The following is a 27,910-nucleotide window of genomic DNA, read 5'->3' on the forward strand; positions in this document are numbered from 1 at the left end:
CACTGTCGGGATCCATTTCGAAGTCTTGACAGCCAGACAGCCACTGTTGTTACTGTTCTAAGGGGCCCTATCTATTTTTGACAGGGCTTGAATAGAGTGGTCGATGTGTTTGAGCCGTTAGATTGAAGGGAAATTAATTGATATTGTGTGAACCACTTTGTTGAACCGCTTGCTCTTTGGGGTTGAGGCAAGGGTACTTTAAAAGCACTTCCAGACAGCCATGGATGTAAAAAGTGATGTGTAAATTGAATTTGATAGATCCAGATGGATTTATTTATATTTGCACGTCAACTGTTCGGGAAGAGCCGACTTGACGTGACTTTAGGTCTATAGGATAGTACCCAGGGAACTAGATATCTAGCCCTGTCAACAGACAGACCAGTAATTCCCTTGTCTCTGATCTGTAGAATACAAAGACGAGGAGGCCCTCATCCCCAAGAACTCCTCTGTCATCATCAGAAGAATACCCATCGGAGGAGTCAAGGCCACAAGCAAGATATATAACGTGTAAGTACATATACAGTGCATTCTGAAAATATTCAGACCCCCTTCCCTTTTTCCACATTTTAACGTTACAGCCTTATTCTAAAATGGATTAAATTAAATAAAAATCCTTATCAATCTACACTCAATACCACATAATGACAAAGCGAAAACAGGTTTTTAGAAATGTTAGCAAATTTATTGAAAATAAAAAAACAGATACCATATTTACATAATGATTCAGACCCTTGAAATTGAGCTCAGGTGAATCCTGTTTCCATTGATCATCCTTGAGCTGTTTCTACAACTTGATTGTGGTAAATTCAATTGATTTGACATGATTTGGAAAGGCACACTCCTGTCTATATAAGGTCCCACAGTTGACAGTGCATGTCAGAGCAAAAACCAAGCCAGGAGGTCGAAGGAATTGTCCGTAGAGCTCCGAGACAGGATTGTGTCGAGGCACAGATCTGGGGAAGGGTAGCAAAACATTTCTGCAGCATTGAAGGTCCCCAAGAACACAGTGGCCTCCATCGTTCTTAAATGGAAGAAGTTTGGAAACCACCAAGACTCTTGCTAGAGCTGGCCTCCCGGCCAAACTGAGCAATCGGGGGAGAAGGGCCTTGACATTGAATATCCCTTGTGTAAGGACACCCAGTCACTACAAAGATACAGGCGTCCTTCCTAACTCAGTTGCCGGAGAGGAAGGAAACCGCTCAGGGATTTCACCACGAGGTAAATGGTGACTTTAAAACAGTTAGTTTAATGGCTGTGATAGAACTGAGGATGGGTCAACAACATTGTAGTTACTCCACAATGCTAACATAAATGACAGAGTGAAAAGAAGGAAGCCTGTACAGAATACACATATTTAAAACATGCATCCTGTTTGCAATAAAGCACTAAAGTAAAACTGCAAAGCAGTACTGGACTTTGTGCAAACTGGAAACCTCATATCCTGAGGCCGCATTTATTGTACCTGGGGACTTTAATAAAGCAAATCTGAGGAAAACACTACCGAAGTTCTATCAACACATTGCCTGCAGGCAAAACGTCAGTACAGAGAGAATGTGGAGTCAAGGCTGTATCACCGCCTGGTACGGCAAACTGCACCGTCCATAACCGCAGGGCTCTCCAGAGGGTGGTGCAGTCTGCCCTCCAGGACATCTTCAGCACCCGGTGTCACAGGAAGGCCGAGAAGCCACCGGAGCCACGGCCTGTTCACCCCGCTATCATCCAGAAGATGAAGCCAGTACAGGTGCATCAAAGCTGGGACTGAGAGACTAAAAAACTGCTTCTATCTCAACGCCATCAGACTGTTAAATAGCCATCACTAGCCGGCCTCCACCCAGTACCCTGCCCTGAACTTAGTCTCTGTCACTAGCCAGACCTCCACCCAGTACCCTGCCCTGAACTTAGTCTCTGTCACTAGCCGGCCTCCACCCAGTACCCTGCCCTGAACTTAGTCTCTGTCACTAGCCGGCCTCCACCCAGTACCCTGCCCTGAACTTAGTCTCTGTCACTAGCCAGACCTCCACCCAGTACCCTGCCCTGAACTTAGTCTCTGTCACTAGCCGGCCTCCACCCAGTACCCTGCCCTGAACTTAGTCTCTGTCACTAGCCGGCCTCCACCCAGTACCCTGCCCTGAACTTAGTCTCTGTCACTAGCCGGCCTCCACCCAGTACCCTGCCCTGAACTTAGTCTCTGTCACTAGCCGGCCTCCACCCAGTACCCTGCCCTGAACTTAGTCTCTGTCACTAGCCGGCCACCACCCAGTACCCTGCCCTGAACTTAGTCTCTGTCACTAGCCGGCCTCCACCCGGTACCCTGCCCTGAACTTAGTCTCTGTCACTAGCCGGCCACCACCCAGTACCCTGCCCTGAACTTAGTCTCTGTCACTAGCCGGCCTCCACCCGGTACCCTGCCCTGAACTTAGTCTCTGTCACTAGCCGGCCACCACCCAGTACCCTGCCCTGAACTTAGTCTCTGTCACTAGCCGGCCTCCACCCGGTACCCTGCCCTGAACTTAGTCTCTGTCACTAGCCGGCCACCACCCAGTACCCTGCCCTGAACTTAGTCTCTGTCACTAGCCGGCCTCCACCCGGTACCCTGCCCTGAACTTAGTCTCTGTCACTAGCCGGCCACCACCCAGTACCCTGCCCTGAACTTAGTCACTGTCACTAGCCGGCCACCACCCAGTACCCTGCCCTGAACTTAGTCTCTGTCACTAGCCGGCCACCACCCAGTACCCTGCCCTGAACTTAGTCTCTGTCGCTAGCCGGCCTCCACCCAGTACCCTGCCCTGAACTTAGTCTCTGTCACTAGCCGGCCTCCACCCAGTACCCTGCCCTGAACTTAGTCACTGTCACTAGCCGGCCTCCACCCAGTACCCTGCCCTGAACTTAGTCACTGTCACTAGCCGGCCTCCACCCAGTACCCTGCCCTGAACTTAGTCACTGTCGCTAGCCGGCCACCACCCGGTTACTCAACCCTGCACCTTAGAGGCTGCTGCCCTATGTACATAGACGTGGAACACTGGTCACTTTTAATTTAATAATGTTTACATACTGTTTTACCCGTTTTGTATGTATATAATGTGTTCTAGTCAATGCCGTTGTATTCAACTATTGCTGTACATACAGTGGCTTGCGAAAGTATTCACTCCCCCTTTGGCATTTTTCCTATTTTGTTGCCTTACAACCTGGAATTAAAAGGGATTTTTGGGGGGGTGTGTATCATTTGATTTACATAACATGCCTACCACTTTGAAGATGCAAAATATTTTTTAATGTGAAACGAACAAGAAATAAGAACAGAACTTGAGCGTGCATAACTATTCACCCCCCCCCCCAAAGTCAATACTTTGTAGAGCCACCTTTTGCAGCAATTACAGCTGCAAGTCTCTTGGGGTATGTCTCTATAAGCTTGGCACATCTAGCCACTGGGATTTTTGCCCATTCTTCAAGGCAAAACTGCTCCAGCTCCTTCAAGTTGGATGGGTTCCGCTGGTGTACAGCAATCTTTAAGTCATACCACAGATTCTCAATTGGATTGAGGTCTGGGCTTTGACTAGGCCATTCCAAGACATTTAAATGTTTCCCCTTAAACCACTCAAGTGTTGCTTTAGCAGTATGCTTAGGGTCATGTTCCTGCTGGAAGGTGAACCTCCGTCCCAGTCTCTAATCTCTGGAAGTTCATATTATGTCAAGAACAGCTCAAATAAGCAAAGAGAAACGACAGTCCATCATTACTTTAAGACATGAAGGTTAGTCAATATGGAACATTTCAAAAACTTTGAAAGTTTCTTCAAGTTCAGTCACAAAAACCATCAAGCGCTATGATGAAACTGGCTCTCATGAGGACCGCCACAGGAATGGAAGACCCAGAGTTACCTCTGCTGCAGGGGATACGTTCATTTAGAGTTACCAGCCTCAGAAATTGCAGCCCAAATAAATGCTTCACAGAGTTAAAGTAACAGACACATCTCAACATCAACTGTTCAGAGGAGACTGTGTGAATCAGGCCTTCATGGTCGAATTGCTGCAAAGAAACCACTACTAAAGGACACCAATAAGAAGAAGAGACTTGCTTGGGCCAAGGAACACGAGCAATGGACATTAGACCGGTGGAAATGTGTCCAAATTTGAGATTTTTTGTTCCAACTGCCGTGTCTTTTGTAAGATGCAGAGTAGGTGAACGGATGATCTCTGCATGTGTGGTTTCCACCACGGAGCATGGAGGTGTGATGGTGTGGGGGTTGCTTTGCTGGTGACACTGTCAGTGATATATTTAGAATTCAAGACACACTTAAGCAGCATGGCTACCACAGCATTCTGCAGCGATACGCCATCCCATCTGGTTTGGGCATAGTGGCACTATCATTTGTTTTTCAACAGGACAATGACCCAACACATTTGAATGGGGATTAGTGTTGGGTTTAAATATTGCAATACTTTAACTTGTATGCGGTACAAATCACATTATTATGTAATATAATGTATACTCCTCTTAAGAGTATGAATTAGGCTGTTTTTGAGAAGGTTTGAATCCTAAGTAACCTGCCTACACATTGTTGGAAGTACAATAGACCAACATTGCTACTGCAGTAGGTCAACGCTGTGTGTTTTGAAAACCTTGGTGGAGCATGGGTGGAGTAGACATTGTGGCGCTCGTGAGAATTTTCCTTTTTTCGGCTTCAGACCAATGCCTACTTCTCACTTAAAACATTTTTTGTTTGTTTGTTTTTTTAAACGTACAGTAGGCCTGTATATTTTGTTCAAAGTATATCAGTTAACATTGTGACATTTTTTAATGGCACTTCCTGATGTGGCATCAAGTGATGGAGGAAGCGGTGAGTCGGGGGCCATTTTAGATTATTTAGAATAGTTTCCAAAGTGAGGAGATCTGGATGGTTTGTACGACCTGAGAACTGTCAGTTGGGCTATTCAAATACGTTCTGTTGGACTGCAGCTCTGCTCTCAGCCCCCCCCCTGCTCTGCTCTTGCGTGACACCAGCTGCAGGGGGCTGTGGAGCTGCGGTGGCGGGTCTGGTCTGAGGAAGCCGTGCTGCGGTGGCGGGTCTGGTCTGAGGAAGCCGTGCTGCGGTGGCAGGTCTGGTCTGTGGAAACGAATACTCTAGTGGCAGGATATGTGGTGCAATGCTTCATAATCACTTTTATTTGCCTATTTATCATAACTGCTTAGCATTTTTTTATTTTTTATTTTACAGCTCCACAAATTCAGTTAACATTGACTCTCACCAACAAACCGATCACCCATCTAAGGCCCTTGGATACAGACAGACAGATCCACTGACATTTCAGGGCAAAAGTAGACAGAATATGACTCTACCTGAGATTACTAGGTCATATAAGGTCTTAACTCTGTGTTTCAGATGTGTCATTTCTAACAGACCAGAATATGGCCAAGAGAGGGGCCGCCCACCAAAACTCACAGACCAGGCAAGGAGGGCATTCAACAGATAGGCAACAAAGAGACCAAAGATAACCCTGAAGGAGCTGCAAAGCTCCACAGCGGAGATTGGAGTATCTGTCCATAGAACCACTTTAAGCCGTACACTCCACAGAGCTGGGCTTTACGGAAGAGAGGTCAGAAAAAAGCCATTGCTTAAAGAAAAAAAATAAGCAAACACGTTTGGTGTTCGCCAAAAGGCATGTGGGAGACTCCCCAAACATATGGAAGAAGGTACTCTGGTCAGATGAGACTAAAATTGAGCTTTTTGGCCAGTTTGAGACGTGTCATTTCTAACAGACACAACAAGGCCTAACAGTTTGAGACGTGTCATTTTGGGATTTCGGGCTCAAACAAGTTCTGAATCCTGTCTTTTTCTAGACTGACTAGTTAACTCGGAAGTTAACGTCTGGAGAAGAGCGTCTGAATGACAAACATTAATTTAACCCTCTGTCTCTCTCCTGTATCTCTCTGTTCCAGTGAGCATTCTTCAGACCACAATCACTACCCCGTCGGACCCTCCAAAGCAGAGCATTCTTCAGACCACCACCACCACTACCCCGTCGGACCCTCCAAAGCAGATCATTCTTCGGACCACCACCACTACCCCGTCGGACCCTCCAAAGCAGTATGTAACAAACAACCCCACCTCTCACACACACACACACACACCGCCGCACGTGTGCTAAATGTCTTGTCATACCATTCTAGTGTTGTCATGTTTTTTTAAATGTATACGCTGCTTGCTCAGAGTACCACGTCCTCCTGATTGGGCTCACACCGAGGCTCCGACCCCAGGACCTCAGGAGTCTCTTACCAGTCGGTGTGGGGGCCCCACTTCAGGCACCGCCCTCCTGGAGTCTCTTACCAGTCGTTGTGGGGGCCCACTTCAGGCACCGCCCTCCTGGAGTCTCTTACCAGTCGGTGTGGGGGGCCCCACTTCAGGCACCGCCCTCCTGGAGTCTCTTACCAGTCGGTGTGGGGGCCCCACTTCAGGCACCGCCCTCCTGGAGTCTCTTACCAGTCGGTGTGGGGGCCCCACTTCAGGCACCGCCCTCCTGGAGTCTCTTACCAGTCGGTGTGGGGGCCCCACTTCAGCCACCGCCCTCCTGGAGTCTCTTACCAGTCGGTGTGGGGGCCCCACTTCAGGCACCGCACCGCCCTCCTGGAGTCTCTTACCAGTCGGTGTGGGGGGCCCCACTTCAGGCACCGCCCTCCTGGAGTCTCTTACCAGTCGGTGTGGGGGCCCCACTTCAGCCACCGCCCTCCTGGAGTCTCTTACCAGTCGGTGTGGGGGCCCCACTTCAGGCACCGCCCTCCTGGAGTCTCTTACCAGTCGGTGTGGGGGCCCCACTTCAGGCACCGCCCTCCTGGAGTCTCTTACCAGTCGGTGTGGGGGCCCCACTTCAGCCACCGCCCTCCTGGAGTCTCTTACCAGTCGGTGTGGGGGCCCCACTTCAGGCACCGCCCTCCTGGAGTCTCTTACCAGTCGGTGTGGGGGCCCCACTTCAGGCACCGCCCTCCTGGAGTCTCTTACCAGTCGGTGTGGGGGCCCCACTTCAGCCACCGCCCTCCTGGAGTCTCTTACCAGTCGGTGTGGGGGCCCGCCCTCCTGGAGTCTCTTACCAGTCGGTGTGGGGGGCCCCACTTCAGGCTGAGGACTAGGTTCCACACATCCCCTTTTGTGTTACACCAAAGTTGCAGTCGGCTTCTGGTTGTTTCCAAAAAACCAACGGGGGTTTCATTGACTTTCACCCATCTGCGGTTTTTAAAATGGCGGTCGGTGCACCGTGTACAGTGTTTTTCATATTGACATCAGCCTGGGATTGTTAGTTGATACATCTGTTGTACAGACCTGTGTATGATCGAACAGTGACTACGTTTTACATGGACACTAATCATTAGATATTAAACTGTGTTGGGGGGGGGATACGGAATTATATTTTACAGTGCCTTCAGAAAGTATTCAGACCCCTTGACTTATTCCACATTTTGTTGTGTTACAGCCTGATTTCGAAATGGATTAAATATATATTTTTCTCACCCATCTACAAAGTGAAAACACGTAAAAAAAAAAAAAATGTTTGCAAATGTAAATGCTGAAATATTTAATTTACATACGTTTTCACACCCCTGAGTTAATACTTTGTAGAAGCGCCTTTGTCGGCGATTACAGCTTTGAGTCGTCTTGGGTATGTCTGGATCAGCTTTGCACATCTGGATTTGGGGATTTTCTTCCTTGTAGATTTTTTTTCAAGCTCTGTTAAGTTAAATGGGGAGTGGCGCTGAACAGCAATCTTCAAGTCTTTCAACATATTTTCAATGGGATTGAAGTCAGGGCTTTGGCTGGGCCTCAAGGTCTTTTCACATTCTTTTTCTGAAACCATTGCTTTGGCTGTATGCTTGGGGGTCATTGTCCTGTTGGAACGTAAATCTTCTAAGGTCGTTTGCTCTCTGAAGCAGGATCTCATCAAGGATTTGCCTGTATCTGGGCCCCATTCGTTGCTCTCTCCGTTCTTACCAGTCTCCCCCGCCGCTGAAAAGCATCCCCATAGCATGATGCTGCCACCGCCGTGCTTCACGGTAGGGAATGGTGTTAGACGGGTGATGAGCACCGCCTGGTTTTCTCCAGACATGGCGCTTTGCATTTCAGGCCAAAGAGTTTCTGATTTCTGTCTCATCAGGACCACGGAATCTTTTGCCTTTTATGATCTGAGTCTTTCACAACTCCAGGCGTGTCGTGCCTTTTTCTCAGGAGTGGATTCCCGTCTGGCCGTTCGACCCCATAATGCCCATATTGGGGAAGTGCTGTATGGCCGTTCGACCCCATAATGCCCATATTGGGGAAGTGCTGTATGGCCGTTCGCCCCATAATGCCCATATTGGGGAAGTGCTGTATGGCCGTTCGCCCCATAATGCCCATATTGGGGAAGTGCTGTATGGCCGTTCGCCCCATAATGCCCATATTGGGGAAGTGCTGTAGAGACTGTTGTCCTTCTGGCAGTGTTCTCCCGTCTCAGCCAAAGAACTCTGTAGTTCTCTCAGTGGTCATTGGGTTCTTGGTCACCTCCCTCACCCTTTGATCGGACGGCCAGCTCTAGGCATTCTGGGTAGTTCCATATCTTTTTCCATTATCCCAACGATGGGAGACCACTGTGCTCTTGGTTAACTTTCAACACTCTTAGACATGTTTTATACCCTTCTCTAGATACAGAGCCTTCAGAAAGTATTCAGACCCCTTGACCAATTTGCAAGTCGCTCTGGATAAGAGCGTCTGCTAAATGACTAAAAATGTTGACTTATTCCACATTTTGTTGTTACAGCCTGAATTCTAAATGGGTCAAATATCATGTCTCACCAATCTACAAACAATACCCCCAAAAATGACAAAGTGAAAACATGTTTAGAAATGTATTGAAAAATGAAATACAGATCTCATTGAAGCAAGTATTCACAACCCCGTTGCTATAGATGGGATAGCTGACAATGTCACACAAACTGCTTCAATGGGAAGTCCGGGAGTTGTTGTCGATTCTGACTGGCAAGATGGCTACCGGGGAATCGTAAGTGGAGCTATAGTGTCCATGTCGTCAACAATCTAAACCAACCCAGTCTTTTTAGTTCATCTTTTGATCATCCTTGAGATGTTACTTCAACATGATTGGCGTCCGTCCACCTGTGGCCAGTTCAGTATTCACACCCCTAGACTTTTTTTTCCACATTTTGTCGTATTACAGCCTGAATTTAAAATTTATTAAAGTTGAGATGTTTGTGTCACTGGCCTACACACAATACCCCAATAATGTCAAAGTGGAATTATGTTTTGGGGGGAATTTTTACTCATTAATTAAAAATGTTATGCTGAAATGTCATGAGTCAATAAGTATTCAACCCCTGGCAAGCCTAAATAAGTTCAGGAATAGAAATGTGTCACGTAAGGTGCATGGACTCACACTGTGTGCAATAATAGTGTTTAACATGATTTTATTATTTAATAATAGTGTTTAATATGATTTTTGAATGACTACCTCGTCTCTGTACCCCACACATACAATTATATGTTAGGTCCCTCAGTCGAGCAGTGAATTTCAAACACTGACTCAACCTCAAAGACCAGGGAGGTTTTCCAATGCCTCGCAAAGAAGGGCACCGATTGGTAGATGGGTAAACATGAAAAAAGCAGACATTAAACATCCCTTTGAGCATGGTGAAGTTATTAATTACACTTTGGGTGGTGTATAAATACACCCAGTCACTACAAAGATACAGGCGTCCTTCCTAACTCAGTTGCCGGAGAGGAAGGAAACCGCTCAGGGATTTCACCATGAAGCCAATGGTGACATTAAAACAGTTACAGAGTTTAATGGCTGTGATGGGAGAAAACTGAGGATGGATCAACAACATTGTAGTTACTCCACAATACTAACCTAATTGACAGAGTGAAAAGAAGGAAGCCTGTACAGAATACAAATATTCCAAAACATGCATTCGGTTTGCAACAAGGCACTAAAGTAATACTGCAAAAAATTTGGCAAAGCAATTAACTTTTTTGTCCTGAATACAAAGTCTTATGTTTGGGGCAAATCCAATACAACACGTTACTGAGTTCCACTCTCCATATTTTCAAGCATAGTGGTGGCTGCATCATGTTATGGGTATGCATGTAATCATTAAGGACTGGGGAGTTTTTCAGAGCCCAGACTTGAATCCCATTGAAAATCTGTTGAAAGACTTGAAGATTGCTTTTTAAGCTCCGCTCCCCATCTAACTTAACAGAGCTTGAGAAAATCTGCAAGAAAGAATGGGATTAATCCCCAAATCCAAATGTGCAAAAGCTGATACAGCCATACCCAAGACGACTCAAAACTATAATCACCGCCAAGTATTGACTCGGGTATGAAATACTTATGTGAATTAGATTTCTGTATTTAATTTGCAATACATTTGCAAACATTTCTATGAACATGTTTTCACTTTGTCATTATGGGGTATTGCGTGTAGATGGATAATGAAGAAAAAAAATCAATTTAATCCATTTTGAATTCAGACTGTAACACAACAAAATGTGGAATAAGTCAAGGGGTCTGAATACTTCCTGAAGGCACTGTATATATCCATATGGAACAGGAAGCCACTGTATATATCCATATGGAACAGGAAGCCAGTGTGTATATATCCATATGGAACAGGAAGCCAGTGTATATATCCATATGGAACAGGAAGCCAGTGTGTATATATCCATATGGAACAGGAAGCCAGTGTGTATATATCCATATGGAACAGGAAGCCAGTGTATATATCCATATGGAACAGGAAGCCAGTGTGTATACAGTGGGGGAAAAAAGTATTTAGTCAGCCACCAATTGTGCAAGTTCTCCCACTTAAAAAGATGAGAGGCCTGTAATTTTCATCATAGGTACACGTCAACTATGACAGACAAATTGAGAGAAAAAAAATCCAGAAAATCACATTGTAGGATTTTTAATGAATTTATTTGCAAATTATGGTGGAAAATAAGTATTTGGTCACCTACAAACAAGAAAGATTTCTGGCTCTCACAGACCTGTAACTTCTTCTTTAAGAGGCTCCTCTGTCCTCCACTCGTTACCTGTATTAATGGCACCTGTTTGAACTTGTTATCAGTATAAAAGACACCTGTCCACAACCTCAAACAGTCACACTCCAAACTCCACTATGGCCAAGACCAAAGAGCTGTCAAAGGACACCAGAAACAAAATTGTAGACCTGCACCAGGCTGGGAAGACTGAATCTGCAATAGGTAAGCAGCTTGGTTTGAAGAAATCAACTGTGGGAGCAATTATTAGGAAATGGAAGACATACAAGACCACTGATAATCTCCCTCGATCTGGGGCTCCACGCAAGATCTCACCCCGTGGGGTCAAAATGATCACAAGAACGGTGAGCAAAAATCCCAGAACCACACGGGGGGACCTAGTGAATGACCTGCAGAGAGCTGGGACCAAAGTAACAAAGCCTACCATCAGTAACACACTACGCCGCCAGGGACTCAAATCCTGCAGTGCAAGACGTGTCCCCCTGCTTAAGCCAGTACATGTCCAGGCCCGTCTGAAGTTTGCTAGAGTGCATTTGGATGATCCAGAAGAGGATTGGGAGAATGTCAGATGAAACCAAAATATAACTTTTTGGTAAAAACTCAACTCGTCGTGTTTGGAGGACAAAGAATGCTGAGTTGCATCCAAAGAACACCATACCTACTGTGATGCATGGGGGTGGAAATATCAAGCTTTGGGGCTGTTTTTCTGCAAAGGGACCAGGACGACTGATCCGTGTAAAGGAAAGAATGAATGGGGCCATGTATCGTGAGATTTTGAGTGAAAACCTCCTTCCATCAGCAAGGGCATTGAAGATGAAACGTGGCTGGGTCTTTCAGCATGACAATGATCCCAAATACACCGCCCGGCAAACGAAGGAGTGATTTCGTAAGAAGCATTTCAAGGTCCTGGAGTGGCCTAGCCAGTCTCCAGATCTCAACCCCATAGAAAATCTTTGGAGGGAGTTGAAAGTCTGTGTTGCCCAGCGACAGCCCCAAAACATCACTGCTCTAGAGGAGATCTGCATGGAGGAATGGGCCAAAATACCAGCAACAGTGTGTGAAAACCTTGTGAAGACTTACAGAAAACGTTTGACCTGTGTCATTGCCAACAAAGGGTATATAACAAAGTATTGAGAAACTTTTGTTATTGACCAAATACTTATTTTCCACCATAATTTGCAAATAAATTCATAAAAAATCCTACAATGTGATTTTCAGGATTTCTTTTTCTAATTTTGTCTGTCATAGTTGACTTGTACCAATGATGAAAATTACAGGCCTCTCTCATCTTTTTAAGTGGGAGAACTTGCACAATTGGTGGCTGACTAAATACTTTTTTTCCCCACTGTATATCCATATGGAACAGGAAGCCAGTGTGTATATATCTATATGGAACAGGAAGCCAGTGTGTATATATCCATATGGAACAGGAAGCCAGTGTGTATATATCCATATGGCTTCTCTTTAAAGTAATTTGTTGTTGAAATCACCTCTGCATGGTGGATGAACTGTTTCCTTCCCAACGCAATTCATTCATAGAGTGATTTTGTTCTAAAACATGTTTCTCGTCTGACGAGGTGATCTAGATTCATGGGCTTCGATACAGGAACGGTCGTTTTGAAATGATTCGGTTTGATTAGAGAACGAATCCATGCTATACGATTCATGGGCTTCGATACAGGAACGGTCGTTTTGAAATGATTCGGTTTGATTAGAGAACGAATCCATGCTATACGATTCATGGGCTTCGATACAGGAACGGTCGTTTTGAAATGATTCGGTTTGATTAGAGAACGAATCCATGCTATACGATTCATGGGCTTCGATACAGGAACGGTCGTTTTGAAATGATTCGGTTTGATTAGAGAACGAATCCATGCTATACGATTCGATGCACTAACATTTATTGAATAAAGCGCTGGATCGGTCTGCAGCTGGATCGGTCTGCAGCTGGATCGGTCTGCAGCTGGATCGGTCTGCAGCTGGTGTGTGTGTGTGTCTGTCTGTGGTGTGTGTCTGTCTGTGGTGTGTGTGTGTGTGTGTGTGTCTGTCTGTGGTGTGTGTGTGTGTGTGTGTGTGTCTGTCTGTGGTGTGTGTGTCTGTCTGTCTGTGGTGTGTGTGTCTGTCTGTGGTGTGTGTGTGTGTGTCTGTCTGTGGTGTGTGTGTGTCTGTCTGTGGTGTGTGTGTGTCTGTCTGTGGTTTGTGTGTGTCTGTCTGTGGTGTGTGTGTGTGTATATATTATTTATTATTTATATTATATTATTATTATATTTATTATTATTATTTATTATTATATTATTATGTGTGTCTGTGGTGTGTGTGTGTCTGTCTGTGGTGTGTGTGTGTGTGTCTGTGGTGTGTGTGTGTGTGTGTCTGTCTGTGGTGTGTGTGTGTGTGTGTGTCTGTCTGTGGTGTGTGTGTGTGTGTGTGTGTGTCTGTCTGTGGTGTGTGTAGGCTCCTGATCTGAGTCATAACGGAGACTAGGCGTCTACCTCTATCTGATTAGGTCAATGTGAGACTGTGTTTTTCTGTCCCCCTTTTGGTTCTGAATCATTATCACCCACTCATTAACTTCAATTTTTTGCAGATTAAGTGTTTGAGCTAGTAATGTATGAATATTTATTGTTTACAAATTATAAGTGCTGAGCGATTTAGTGCTTTTCTTTTTTTAGGTCAGTTCAGTTTCGGTTAGATTATTTTTTTAAATAATCACGGATTTCGTTTTCGTTTATTTGTGTTGAATGCCGTCACAGAATAAAACAATGAATGAAAGTCCCATGATGGTAGTGACTGCCCAATATACTGCTAATCACTTATTGACCAGCATTTATTCACATTAATACAATATTTCAGATAAAGGAACTGTATAGCGACTATAGGACCAGATAAAGGAACTGGATAGTGACTATAGGACCAGATAAAGGAACTGGATAGTGACTATAGGACCAGATAAAGGAACTGGATAGCGACTATAGGACCAGATAAAGGAACTGGATAGCGACTATAGGACCAGATAAAGGAACTGGATAGTGACTATAGGACCAGATAAAGGAACTGGATAGTGACTATAGGACCAGATAAAGGAACTGGATAGCGACTATAGGACCAGATAAAGGAACTGGATAGCGACTATAGGACCAGATAAAGGAACTGTGTAGTGACTATAGGACCAGATAAAGGAACTGGATAGTGACTATAGGACCAGATAAAGGAACTGTATAGCGACTATAGGACCAGATAAAGGAACTGGATAGTGACTATAGGACCAGATAAAGGAACTGGATAGTGACTATAGGACCAGATAAAGGAACTGGATAGTGACTATAGGACCAGATAAAGGAACTGGATAGTGACTATAGGACCAGATAAAGGAACTGGATAGTGACTATAGGACCAGATAAAGGAACTGGATAGTGACTATAGGACCAGATAAAGGAACTGGATAGTGACTATAGGACCAGATAAAGTAACTGTATAGCGACTATAGGACCAGATAAAGGAACTGGATAGTGACTATAGGACCAGATAAAGGAACTGGATAGTGACTATAGGACCAGATAAAGGAACTGGATAGTGACTATAGGACCAGATAAAGGAACTGGATAGTGACTATAGGACCAGATAAAGGAACTGGATAGCGACTATAGGACCAGATAAAGGAACTGGATAGTGACTATAGGACCAGATAAAGGAACTGGATAGTGACTATAGGACCAGATAAAGGAACTGGATAGTGACTATAGGACCAGATAAAGGAACTGTATAGCGACTATAGGACCAGATAAAGGAACTGGATAGTGACTATAGGACCAGATAAAGGAACTGGATAGTGACTATAGGACCAGATAAAGGAACTGTATAGCGACTATAGGACCAGATAAAGGAACTGGATAGTGACTATAGGACCAGATAAAGGAACTGGATAGTGACTATAGGACCAGATAAAGGAACTGGATAACCAGATAAAGGAACTGGATAGTGACTATAGGACCAGATAAAGGAACTGTATAGTGACTATAGGACCAGATAAAGGAACTGGATAGTGACTATAGGACCAGATAAAGGAACTGGATAGTGACTATAGGACCAGATAAAGGAACTGGATAGTGACTATAGGACCAGATAAAGGAACTGGATAGCGACTATAGGACCAGATAAAGGAACTGGATAGTGACTATAGGACCAGATAAAGGAACTGGATAGCGACTATAGGACCAGATAAAGGAACTGGATAGTGACTATAGGACCAGATAAAGGAACTGGATAGCGACTATAGGACCAGATAAAGGAACTGGATAGCGACTATAGGACCAGATAAAGGAACTGGATAGCGACTATAGGACCAGATAAAGGAACTGTATAGTGACTATAGGACCAGATAAAGGAACTGGATAGCAACTATAGAACCAGATAAAGGAACTGTATAGTGACTATAGGACCAGATAAAGGAACTGGATAGTGACTATAGGACCAGATAAAGGAACTGGATAGTGACTATAGGACCAGATAAAGGAACTGGATAGTGACTATAGGACCAGATAAAGGAACTGGATAGTGACTATAGGACCAGATAAAGGAACTGGATAGCGACTATAGGACCAGATAAAGGAACTGTGCCCCCTACTAGACAATCTGCTTTTAGGGTCATAGGTAGGGGCAGAAGTGAGGAGACAACTTTTTGTGGAATGAAACACAACCCTAACCTGTTAAGTCTGGGAAATCCCAGACCTATGCCTGAACATTGTTAATGTGGGAGGCAACCCGTCTGCCTAGAGAGACTGCTATCGTCTCACATAGGATATTAGCGTGTTGCTAACACCTATCCAAGCTTGCTAGAGATCTGCATCGTGTCTACATAGGATATTAGCATGTTGCTAACACCTATCCAAGCTTGCTAGAGATCTGCATCGTGTCTACATAGGATATTAGCATGTTGCTAACACCTATCCAAGCTTGCTAGAGATCTGCATCGTGTCTACATAGGATATTAGCATGTTGCTAACACCTATCCAAGCTTGCTAGAGATCTGCATCGTGTCTTCATAGGATATTAGCATGTTGCTAACACCTATCCAAGCTTGCTAGAGATCTGCATCGTGTCTACATAGGATATTAGCATGTTGCTAACACCTATCCAAGCTTGCTAGAGATCTGCATCGTGTCTACATAGGATATTGGCATGTTGCTAACACCTATCCAAGCTTGCTAGAGATCTGCATCGTGTCTACATAGGATATTAGCATGTTGCTAACACCTATCCAAGCTTGCTAGAGATCTGCATCGTGTCTACATAGGATATTAGCATGTTGCTAACACCTATCCAAGCTTGCTAGAGATCTGCATCGTGTCTACATAGGATATTAGCATGTTTTGCTAACACCTATCCAAGCTTGCTAGAGATCTGCATCGTGTCTACATAGGATATTGGCATGTTGCTAACACCTATCCAAGCTTGCTAGAGATCTGCATCGTGTCTACATAGGATATTAGCATGTTGCTAACACCTACCCAAGCTTGCTAGAGATCTGCATCGTGTCTACATAGGATATTAGCATGTTGCTAACACCTATCCAAGCTTGCTAGAGATCTGCATCGTGTCTACATAGGATATTAGCGAGTTGCTAACACCTATCCAAGCTTGCTAGAGATCTGCATCGTGTCTACGCGTTGACGCTAGGTTGGGTTTGATTTTTGGAATTGGCCGTCGGTCTTCCAATTGTAAGAATCATTGACTTGAATGTTTCTATACGTTTTGAATATTCTAACTGGTTTGAAAACAAAGAGGCCGTTTATAACATTCTAGATGAGACTACTCTCCCTGACGTGTACTGAGTAACAGTGTAGGCCATGTTGAGATGCATTGAAGCGCATCAGAATAAATTCACTTCTGGGGCAGCGGGTAGCTTTAGCGGGTAAGAGCGTTGTGCCGGAAACCGAAAGGTCGCTGGTTCTAATCCCCCCCGAGCCGACTAGGTGAAAAATCTGTCGACGTGCACTTAAGCAAGGCACTTAACCCTAATTGCTCCTGTAAATCGCTCTGGATAGGAGCGTCTGCTAAAATGAGTAAAAAATGTAAAAATGTAAAATGTTAATTGACTGATTGAAGTTCTGTTGAACATGAATTGTCGTTCTGTATGAAAACTACAACTTCTGCTGCCTCAGCTCTTGTCTTCTAGAAGAATCATAAGACACAATTAAACTGGCAGAGATAGATTAGACTCCGAGTCAAATGATTGTGGATGACGGTGCACTTTTAAAAAAAGATTTAGAAAGGCCTCTAATGTAATTTCACCGTAAGACCTTTTGGGATGTTGTTTTACAAAATGAAATGGTCCTATCCCTTTTTGTAAATCATTTATTTTGTTCTGAAGGTTTTTTTTTACAAATAAATAATAGGTTTTGTTGTTTGGGACATCTTGGTCAATGTCTCCTATTCAATAGCAAGCTGATGTTTATGTATTTTGGCAATGTCTGTTCCAGTGTTTTAACTGTCTGATTTTAATACCATCAACACGGTTTTGACAGTTGATCTCTAGCTCATGTGTTACTCTACAGAATGTCTCTGTCTTCATGGTGTGTGTGTGTGTGTGTGTTCGTTCTATGGAACAGTAAACTGATCTTGTCTCTTATTCAAACAGATTGATGATCATGCTGCTTCTATATCACTGGCCCAACTCTCTAAGGTATACTATATATTCTCTCCTCTCCTCTCCTCTCCTCTCCTCTCCTCTCCTCTCCTCTCCCTTCTCGTCTCGTCTCCTCTCCTCTCCCTTCTCGTCTCCTCTCCTCTCCTCTCCTCTCCTCTCCTCTCCTCTCCTCTCCTCTCCTCTCCTCTCCCTTCTCGTCTCCTCTTCCCCTCTCCTCTCCTCTCCCTTCTCGTCTCCTCTTCCCCTCTCCTCTCCTCTCCTCTCCTCTCCTCTCCTCTCCTCTCCTCTCCTCTCCTCTCCTCTCCTCTCCTCTCCTCTCCTCTCCTCTCCTCTCCTCTCCTCTCCTCTCCTCTCCTCTCCTCTTCCCCTCCCCTCCCCTCTCTTCCCCTCTCCTCTCTCCCTCTTTTCTCTTAGTTGAGTTGATTGAATTAAGTGTAAAACTGTTTTCAAAATGTTTATGGTGACTGACTTTAACTTGGTTGGTTATGTCCAGCGTTTAGAAATGTTTAATATGATGTATTTTATTCTGTCTGTTTACGCCTGTGTGGTGTTAATAGCTATGTGATATATGTACAGTATCTAAGGAAGGGGTATAACTGACCAGTCTTAATAACAATACTGGAGGTATATAAGCCATGTCATCCGTCATTGTTTTACCCAGTTTAAATGCCTTTTTTATTTCATTTAAACCAGAATGTAACAGGATATTAGTCAATCATAACAACCAACTGTAGATGGATATTGTGCAGTATATTGATAATCACACTGGTGATTTTAAGACGATGTTAACCTTTTTTTAGACAATTCATTGCTGGTTATAATGATCTTGATTGGTTGTTGATATTGATGCATCGCTCCTGTAAAGAGATGGCTCTGCTCTGCCCTGTGTCTTTAGTCTGAAGGGACGTACACTTAACGCCTGCTGCTGCTCACCATCGCCTCGTACACACGCTCGTACGTTACACACGCTCGTACATTACACACGCTCGTACATTACACACACTCGTACACTAGAAACACTCGTACACTAGAAACACTCGTACACTAGAAACACTCGTACATTACACACACTCGTACACTACACACACTCGTACACTACACACACTCGTACACTACAAACACTCGTACATTACACACACTCGTACACTACACACACTCGTACACTACACACACTCGTACACTACAAACACTCGTACACATACACACGTATCCGGACCGTACCACAATACAGTCCCGAAGAACGAAGCTCTCGCTTGTTTTTACAATAAAAAATTAAATATGAAGATTCACGATGGTTGTTATTTTCCTCATCCGTGACCTTTCACCCCCTCACGACACTAATTAAAACATACCTGTTATCACTCTTGATTTCAAACTTATTGAAGCGATGTACAACTTTAACATTTTATTAACTTGACCTTCTGTGTAAAACCAAATCCTCTACTGCACCCCATGCTCTGTAACCACACTGTTTTGAAGACATTACGGAAGTTACCATTGTGTATCTGCTAAAATGGCACATGTTATATTTCAAATGTAGTTATTGTATATCTCAAATATAGTTTTCTGAAGTAAGACGCAGACCTACAGTGCAGTATGAAACACTGACGTGCTTCTTGTTTGAACCTTTTATGTTGTGATGGAATGTTACTGATTGTAACGGTCATATAAAGGGCTGTATTGACAGTGAGCTAATAAAGGGCTGTGTTTCACTGGGTAGCTGGAATGTGGAGTATGAATATATATATTTTTTTATCAATAAAACTTGGCAAACGTCTCGTAGACCCTGACCATTTAATGTGTGGACTGCTCATGGATTCTTGCAGGAAAACATCAGTTTTATTTTCCCGGTGGATTTACACATCCCGTCTTCACCAAGATTCACTAGAATTTACTTTACTAAAAAAGTATTTTCTTGCGATTAAATAAGTTGCATAAGCAACGTGTACTCAGACAGACCAGAGTCAATATGAGCACACCTGACAGACCGACTAGGTTAGACTCAGATCTATCAGGATCATCAGGATCTAACAGACCGACTAGGTTAGACTCAGATCTATTAGGATCTAACAGACCGACTAGGTTAGACTCAGATCTATCAGGATCATCAGGATCTAACAGACCGACTAGGTTAGACTCAGATCTATCAGGATCTAACAGACCGACTAGGTTAGACACAGATCTATCAGGATCTAACAGACCGACTAGTTTAGATCTATCAGGATCTAACAGACCGACTAGGTTAGACTCAGATCTATTAGGATCTAACAGACCGACTAGGTTAGACTCAGATCTATCAGGATCATCAGGATCTAACAGACCGACTAGGTTAGAGTCAGATCTATCAGGATCTAACAGACCGACTAGTTTAGATCTATCAGGATCTAACAGACCGACTAGGTTAGACACAGATCTATGAGGATCCAACAGACCGACTAGGTTAGACACAGATCCATCAGGATCTATCAGACCGACTAGGTTAGACACAGATCTATCAGACCGACTAGGTTAGACTCAGATCTATCAGGATCTAACAGACCGACTAGTTTAGATCTATCAGGATCTAACAGACCGACTAGGTTAGACACAGATCCATCAGGATCTAACAGACCGACTAGGTTAGACACAGATCCATCAGGATCTATCAGACCGACTAGGTTAGACTCAGATCTATCAGGATCTAACAGACCGACTAGTTTAGATCTATCAGGATCTAACAGACCGACTAGGTTAGACACAGATCCATCAGGATCTAACAGACCGACTAGGTTAGACACAGATCTATCAGGATCTATCAGACCGACTAGGTTAGACACAGATCTATCAGGATCTAACAGACCGACTAGGTTAGACACAGATCCATCAGGATCTAACAGACCAACTAGGTTAGACTCAGATCTATCAGACCGACTAGGTTAGACTCAGATCCATCAGGATCTAACAGACCGACTAGGTTAGACTCAGATCTATCAGGATCTAACAGACCGACTAGGTTAGACTCAGATCAACAAGGATCTAACAGACCGACTAGGTTAGACACAGATCAATTAGGATCTATCAGACCGACTAGGTTAGACACAGATCTATCAGGATCTATCAGACCGACTAGGTTAGACACAGATCTATCAGGATCTATCAGACCGACTAGGTTAGACACAGATCTATCAGGATCTATCAGACCGACTAGGTTAGACTCAAATCCATCAGGTCAACTTGAACATGCTGATGGTGTCCCCTCCCCTCCCCTCCCCTCCCCTCCCCTCCCCTCCCCTCCCCTCCCCTGTCTATACACTAGTTGCCTTTCTCCCCTCCCCTCCCCTCCCCTCCCCTCCCCTCCCCTCCCCTCCCCTCCCCTCCCCTCCCCTCCCCTCCCCTGTCTATACACTAGTTGCCTTTCTCCCCTCCCCTCCCCTCCCCTGTCTATACACTAGTTGCCTTTCTCCCCTCCCCTCCCCTCCCCTCCCCTCCCCTCCCCTCCCCTCCCCTCCCCTCCCCTGTCTATACACTAGTTGCCTTTCTCCCCTCCCCTCCCCTGTCTATACACTAGTTGCCTTTCTCCCCTCCCCTCCCCTCCCCTCCCCTGTCTATACACTAGTTGCCTTTCTCCCCTCCCCTCCCCTCCCCTCCCCTGTCTATACACTAGTTGCCTTTCTCCCCTCCCCTCCCCTCCCCTGTCTATACACTAGTTGCCTTTCTCCCCTCCCCTCCCCTCCCCTGTCTATACACTAGTTGCCTTTCTCCCCTCCCCTCTCCTCCCCTGTCTATACACTAGTTGCCTTTCTCCCCTCCCCTCCCCTCCCCTGTCTATACACTAGTTGCCTTTCTCCCCTCCCCTCCCCTCCCCTGTCTATACACTAGTTGCCTTTCTCCTCTCCCCTCCCCTCCCCTGTCTATACACTAGTTGCCTTTCTCCCCTCCCCTCCCCTCCCCTCCCCTCCCCTCCCCTCCCCTCCCCTCCCCTGTCTATACACTAGTTGCCTTTCTCCCCTCCCCTCCCCTCCCCTGTCTATACACTAGTTGCCTTTCTCCCCTCCCCTCCCCTCCCCTCCCCTGTCTATACACTAGTTGCCTTTCTCCCCTCCCCTCCCCTCCCCTGTCTATACACTAGTTGCCTTTCTCCCCTCCCCTCCCCTGTCTATACACTAGTTGCCTTTCTCCCCTCCCCTCCCCTCCCCTGTCTATACACTAGTTGCCTTTCTCCCCTCCCCTCCCCTCCCCTCCCCTCCCCTGTCTATACACTAGTTGCCTTTCTCCCCTCCCCTCCCCTCCCCTGTCTATACACTAGTTGCCTTTCTCCCCTCCCCTCCCCTCCCCTCCCCTGTCTATACACTAGTTGCCTTTCTCCCCTCCCCTCCCCTCCCCTGTCTATACACTAGTTGCCTTTCTCCCCTCCCCCCCCCTGTCTATACACTAGTTGCCTTTCTCCTCTCCCCTCCCCTCCCCTCCCCTGTCTATACACTAGTTGCCTTTCTCCTCTCCCCTCCCCTGTCTATACACTAGTTGCCTTTCTCCCCTCCCCTCCCCTCCCCTGTCTATACACTAGTTGCCTTTCTCCTCTCCCCTCCCCTCCCCTGTCTATACACTAGTTGCCTTTCTCCCCTCCCCTCCCCTCCCCTGTCTATACACTAGTTGCCTTTCTCCTCTCCCCTCCCCTCCCCTGTCTATACACTAGTTGCCTTTCTCCCCTCCCCTCCCCTCCCCTCCCCTCCCCTCCCCTCCCCTCCCCTGTCTATACACTAGTTGCCTTTCTCCCCTCCCCTCCCCTGTCTATACACTAGTTGCCTTTCTCCTCTCCCCATACTCCTGTTGTCACCACTTCATGGATAATTTCCAAAGCTTTAGATGAGGCAACACAGCCAAAATAATATGTTTTTACCGGCCTAAGAAATGTTCCATGCCCCCCCCCCCCCCCCACCGTAGTGTGTCTGGCACCAACCACTAGACACATCAGACTTGTTCTCAGCAATTTGGCTGGTGATCTGGTCTGGTGTTCCCTGACCAGTACCTCCCGTTGACCAGTACCTCCCGTTGTCCAGTACCTCCCGTTGACCAGTACCTCCTGTTGACCAGTACCTCCCCGTTGACCAGTACCTCCCCGTTGACCAGTACCTCCCGTTGACCACTACCTCCCGTTGACCAGTACCTCCCGTTGACCAGTACCTCCCGTTGACCAGTACCTCCCGTTGACCAGTACCTCCCCGTTGACCAGTACCTCCCCGTTGACCAGTACCTCCCGTTGACCAGTACCTCCCGTTGACCAGTACCTCCCGTTGACCAGTACCTCCCCGTTGACCAGTACCTCCCCGTTGACCAGTACCTCCCCGTTGTACCTCCCGTTGACCAGTACCTCCCGTTGACCAGTACCTCCCGTTGACCAGTACCTCCCAGGAGCCCCAGGAGCCCCAGGTGGCTGCAGCAGCAGAAGCCAACTCTTTACAGGACACTGGCTGTTTTTTTTAGCAGGGTGCATCGTGGGCTGTTTCAGATAGCAGCTCTATCCCAATGGTATTTCTATGATGACCAATTGTTCTACATGTCAGAGCGCCGTGTCTGTTTTTCTATATACGGTACATTTGTGTCTGAACGTTTCCGCAACGTTGTTCCCCTGCTGAACACGGCCCCAGGGGGCGTCCGTCTCTGTCTGTGTCTGAACGTTTCCGCAACGTTGTTCCCCTGCTGAACACGGCCCCAGGGGCGTCTGTCCGTCTGTCTGTCTGTGTCTGTGTTGAGGTGTCAGGTCTCTTTCACCCCCCCTGACCTCTGTCTTTGTCATATCCTGGTGACCCCTGGTGACCCCTGGTGACCCCCTTTCCTGGCAACAGACGGCTAACCTGGCGGAGGCCAACGCATCAGAGGACGACAAGATCAGAGCCATGATGTCACAGTCCAACCACGACTACGACCCCATACAGTGAGTATTCACACACACAGTCCAACCACGACTACGACCCCATACAGTGAGTATTCACACACACAGTCCAACCACGACTACGACCCCATACAGTGAGTATTAACACACAGTCCAACCACGACTACGACCCCATACAGTGAGTATTAACACACAGTCCAACCACGACTACGACCCCATACAGTGAGTATTAACACACAGTCCAACCACGACTACGACCCCATACAGTGAGTATTAACACACAGTCCAACCACGACTACGACCCCATACAGTGAGTATTAACACACAGTCCAACCACGACTACGACCCCATACAGTGAGTATTAACACACAGTCCAACCACGACTACGACCCCATACAGTGAGTATTAACACACAGTCCAACCACGACTACGACCCCATACAGTGAGTATTAACACACAGTCCAACCACGACTACGACCCCATACAGTGAGTTAACACACAGTCCAACCACGACTACGACCCCATACAGTGAGTATTAACACACAGTCCAACCATGACTACGAACCCCATACAGTCAGTATTAACACACAGTCCAACCACGACTACGACCCCATACAGTGAGTATTAACACACAGTCCAACCACGACTACGACCCCATACAGTGATTATTAACACACAGTCCAACCACGACCACGACCCCATACAGTGAGTATTAACACACAGTCCAACCACGACTACGACCCCATACAGTGACTATTAACACACAGTCCAACCACGACTACGACCCCATACAGTGAGTATTAACACACAGTCCAACCACGACTACGACCCCGTACAGTGAGTATTAACACACAGTCCAACCACGACCACGACCCCATACAGTGAGTATTAACACACAGTCCAACCACGACTACGACCCCATACAGTGAGTATTAACACACAGTCCAACCACGACTACGACCCCATACAGTGAGTATTAACACACAGTCCAACCACGACTACGACCCCATACAGTGAGTATTAACACACAGTCCAACCACGACTACGACCCCATACAGTGAGTATTAACACACAGTCCAACCACGACTACGACCCCATACAGTGAGTATTAACACACAGTCCAACCACGACTACGACCCTATACAGTGAGTATTAACACACAGTCCAACCACGACCACGACCCCATACAGTGAGTATTAACACACACACAGTCCAACCACGACTACGACCCCATACAGTGAGTATTAACACACAGTCCAACCACGACCACGACCCCATACAGTGAGTATTAACACACACACAGTCCAACCACGACTACGACCCCATACAGTGAGTATTAACACACAGTCCAACCACGACTACGACCCCATACAGTGAGTATTAACACACAGTCCAACCACGACTACGACCCCATACAGTGACTATTAACACACAGTCCAACCACGACTACGACCCCATACAGTGAGTATTAACACACAGTCCAACCACGACTACGACCCCATACAGTGAGTATTAACACACAGTCCAACCACGACTACGACCCCATACAGTGAGTATTAACACACAGTCCAACCACGACTACGACCCCATACAGTGATTATTAACACACAGTCCAACCACGACTACGACCCCATACAGTGACTATTAACACACAGTCCAACCACGACTACGACCCCATACAGTGAGTATTAACACACAGTCCAACCACGACTACGACCCCATACAGTGAGTATTAACACACAGTCCAACCACGACTACGACCCCATACAGTGAGTATTAACACACAGTCCAACCACGACTACGACCCCATACAGTGATTATTAACACACAGTCCAACCACGACTACGACCCCATACAGTGACTATTAACACACAGTCCAACCACGACCCCATACAGTGAGTATTAACACACAGTCCAACCATGACTACGACCCCATACAGTGAGTATTAACACACAGTCCAACCACGACTACGACCCCATACAGTGATTATTAACACACAGTCCAACCACGACTACGACCCCATACAGTGAGTATTAACACACAGTCCAACCACGACTACGACCCCATACAGTCAGTATTAACACACAGTCCAACCACGACTACGACCCCATACAGTGAGTATTAACACACAGTCCAACCACGAATACGACCCCATACAAACGCACAGTGAATAGGTATAAGCAATATGGTAGTAGCTCTACTCTATCCTGTAACTGAACCAGTAGAGGATGTAGCAGCAGCTCTATCCTGTAACTGAACCAGTAGAGGATGTAGCAGCTCTATCCTGTAACTGAACCAGTAGAGGATGTAGCAGCTCTATCCTGTAACTGAACCAGTAGAGGATGTAGCAGCTCTATCCTGTAACTGAACCAGTAGAGGATGTAGCAGCTCTATCCTGTAACTGAACCAGTAGAGGATGTAGCAGCTCTATCCTGTAACTGAACCAGTAGAGGATGTAGCAGCTCTATGCTGTAACTGAACCAGTAGAGGATGTAGCAGCTCTATCCTGTAACGGAACCAGGAGAGGATGTAGCAGCAGCTCTATCCTGTAACTGAACCAGTAGAGGATGTAGCAGCAGCTCTATCCTGTAACTGAACCAGTAGAGGATGTAGCAGCAGCTCTATCCTGTAACTGAACCAGTAGAGGATGCAGCAGCTCTATCCTGTAACTGAACCAGTAGAGGATGTAGCAGCTCTATCCTGTAACTGAACCAGTAGAGGATGTAGCAGCTCTATCCTGTAACTGAACCAGTAGAGGATGTAGCAGCTCTATCCTGTAACTGAACCAGTAGAGGATGTAGCAGCAGCTCTATCCTGTAACTGAACCAGTAGAGGATGTAGCAGCTCTATCTTGTAACTGAACCAGTAGAGGATGTAGCAGCAGCTCTATCCTGTAACTGAACCAGTAGAGGATGTAGCAGCAGCTCTATCCTGTAACTGAACCAGTAGAGGATGTAGCAGCTCTATCCTGTAACTGAACCAGTAGAGGATGTAGCAGCTCTATCCTGTAACTGAACCAGTAGAGGATGTAGCAGCTCTATCCTGTAACTGAACCAGTAGAGGATGTAGCAGCTCTATCCTGTAACTGAACCAGTAGAGGATGTAGCAGCTCTATCCTGTAACTGAACCAGTAGAGGATGTAGCAGCAGCTCTATCCTGTAACTGAACCAGTAGAGGATGTAGCAGCTCTATCCTGTAACTGAACCAGTAGAGGATGTAGCAGCTCTATCCTGTAACTGAACCAGTAGAGGATGTAGCAGCTCTATCCTGTAACTGAACCAGTAGAGGATGTAGCAGCTCTATCCTGTAACTGAACCAGTAGAGGATGTAGCAGCTCTATCCTGTAACTGAACCAGTAGAGGATGTAGCAGCAGCTCTATCCTGTAACTGAACCAGTAGAGGATGTAGCAGCTCTATCCTGTAACTGAACCAGTAGAGGATGTAGCAGCTCTATCCTGTAACTGAACCAGTAGAGGATGTAGCAGCTCTATCCTGTAACTGAACCAGTAGAGGATGTAGCAGCTCTATCCTGTAACTGAACCAGTAGAGGATGTAGCAGCTCTATCCTGTAACTGAACCAGTAGAGGACGTAGCAGCTCTATCCTGTAACTGAACCAGTAGAGGATGTAGCAGCAGCTCTATCCTGTAACTGAACCAGTAGAGGATGTAGCAGCTCTATCTTGTAACTGAACCAGTAGAGGATGCAGCAGCTCTATCCTGTAACTGAACCAGTAGAGGATGTAGCAGCAGCTCTATCCTGTAACTGAACCAGTAGAGGATGTAGCAGCTCTATCTTGTAACTGAACCAGTAGAGGATGCAGCAGCTCTATCCTGTAACTGAACCAGTAGAGGATGTAGCAGCTCTATCCTGTAACTGAACCAGTAGAGGATGTAGCAGCTCTATCCTGTAACTGAACCAGTAGAGGATGTAGCAGCTCTATCCTGTAACTCAACCAGTAGAGGATGTAGCAGCTCTATCCTGTAACTCAACCAGTAGAGGATGTAGCAGCTCTATCCTGTAACTCAACCAGTAGAGGATGTAGCAGCTCTATCCTGTAACTGAACCAGTAGAGGATGTAGCAGCTCTATCCTGTAACAACCAGTAGAGGATGTAGCAGCTCTATCCTGTAACTGAACCAGTAGAGGATGTAGCAGCTCTATCCTGTAACTGAACCAGTAGAGGATGTAGCAGCTCTATCCTGTAACTGAACCAGTAGAGGATGTAGCAGCTCTATCCTGTAACTGAACCAGTAGAGGATGTAGCAGCAGCTCTATCCTGTAACTGAACCAGTAGAGGATGTAGCAGCTCTATCCTGTAACTGAACCAGTAGAGGATGTAGCAGCTCTATCCTGTAACTCAACCA

The 27,910-nt window shown here is 46.0% G+C and overlaps 1 protein-coding gene across 1 annotated transcript in view; it reads left to right on the plus strand.

Moving 5' to 3' along the window:
* Nucleotides 1–407: 407 nt before the first annotated feature.
* Nucleotides 408–27,910, plus strand: part of LOC311116438 (uncharacterized protein) — a gene marked incomplete at its 5' end in the record, with an annotated part of 53,317 nt that continues 25,814 nt past the window's right edge. The window contains 4 exons of the mRNA XM_084191524.1: nucleotides 408–507; nucleotides 5,936–6,083; nucleotides 17,668–17,712; nucleotides 23,499–23,587. Of these exons, the coding sequence (XP_084047650.1) occupies nucleotides 408–507; nucleotides 5,936–6,083; nucleotides 17,668–17,712; nucleotides 23,499–23,587 (382 nt within the window). The remainder of the gene's footprint in view (nucleotides 508–5,935; nucleotides 6,084–17,667; nucleotides 17,713–23,498; nucleotides 23,588–27,910) is intronic.

This window comes from Coregonus lavaretus (assembly GCF_964263955.1).
Source record: "Coregonus lavaretus genome assembly, contig: HAP1_SCAFFOLD_720, whole genome shotgun sequence".
Lineage (NCBI taxonomy): Eukaryota > Metazoa > Chordata > Actinopteri > Salmoniformes > Salmonidae > Coregonus > Coregonus lavaretus.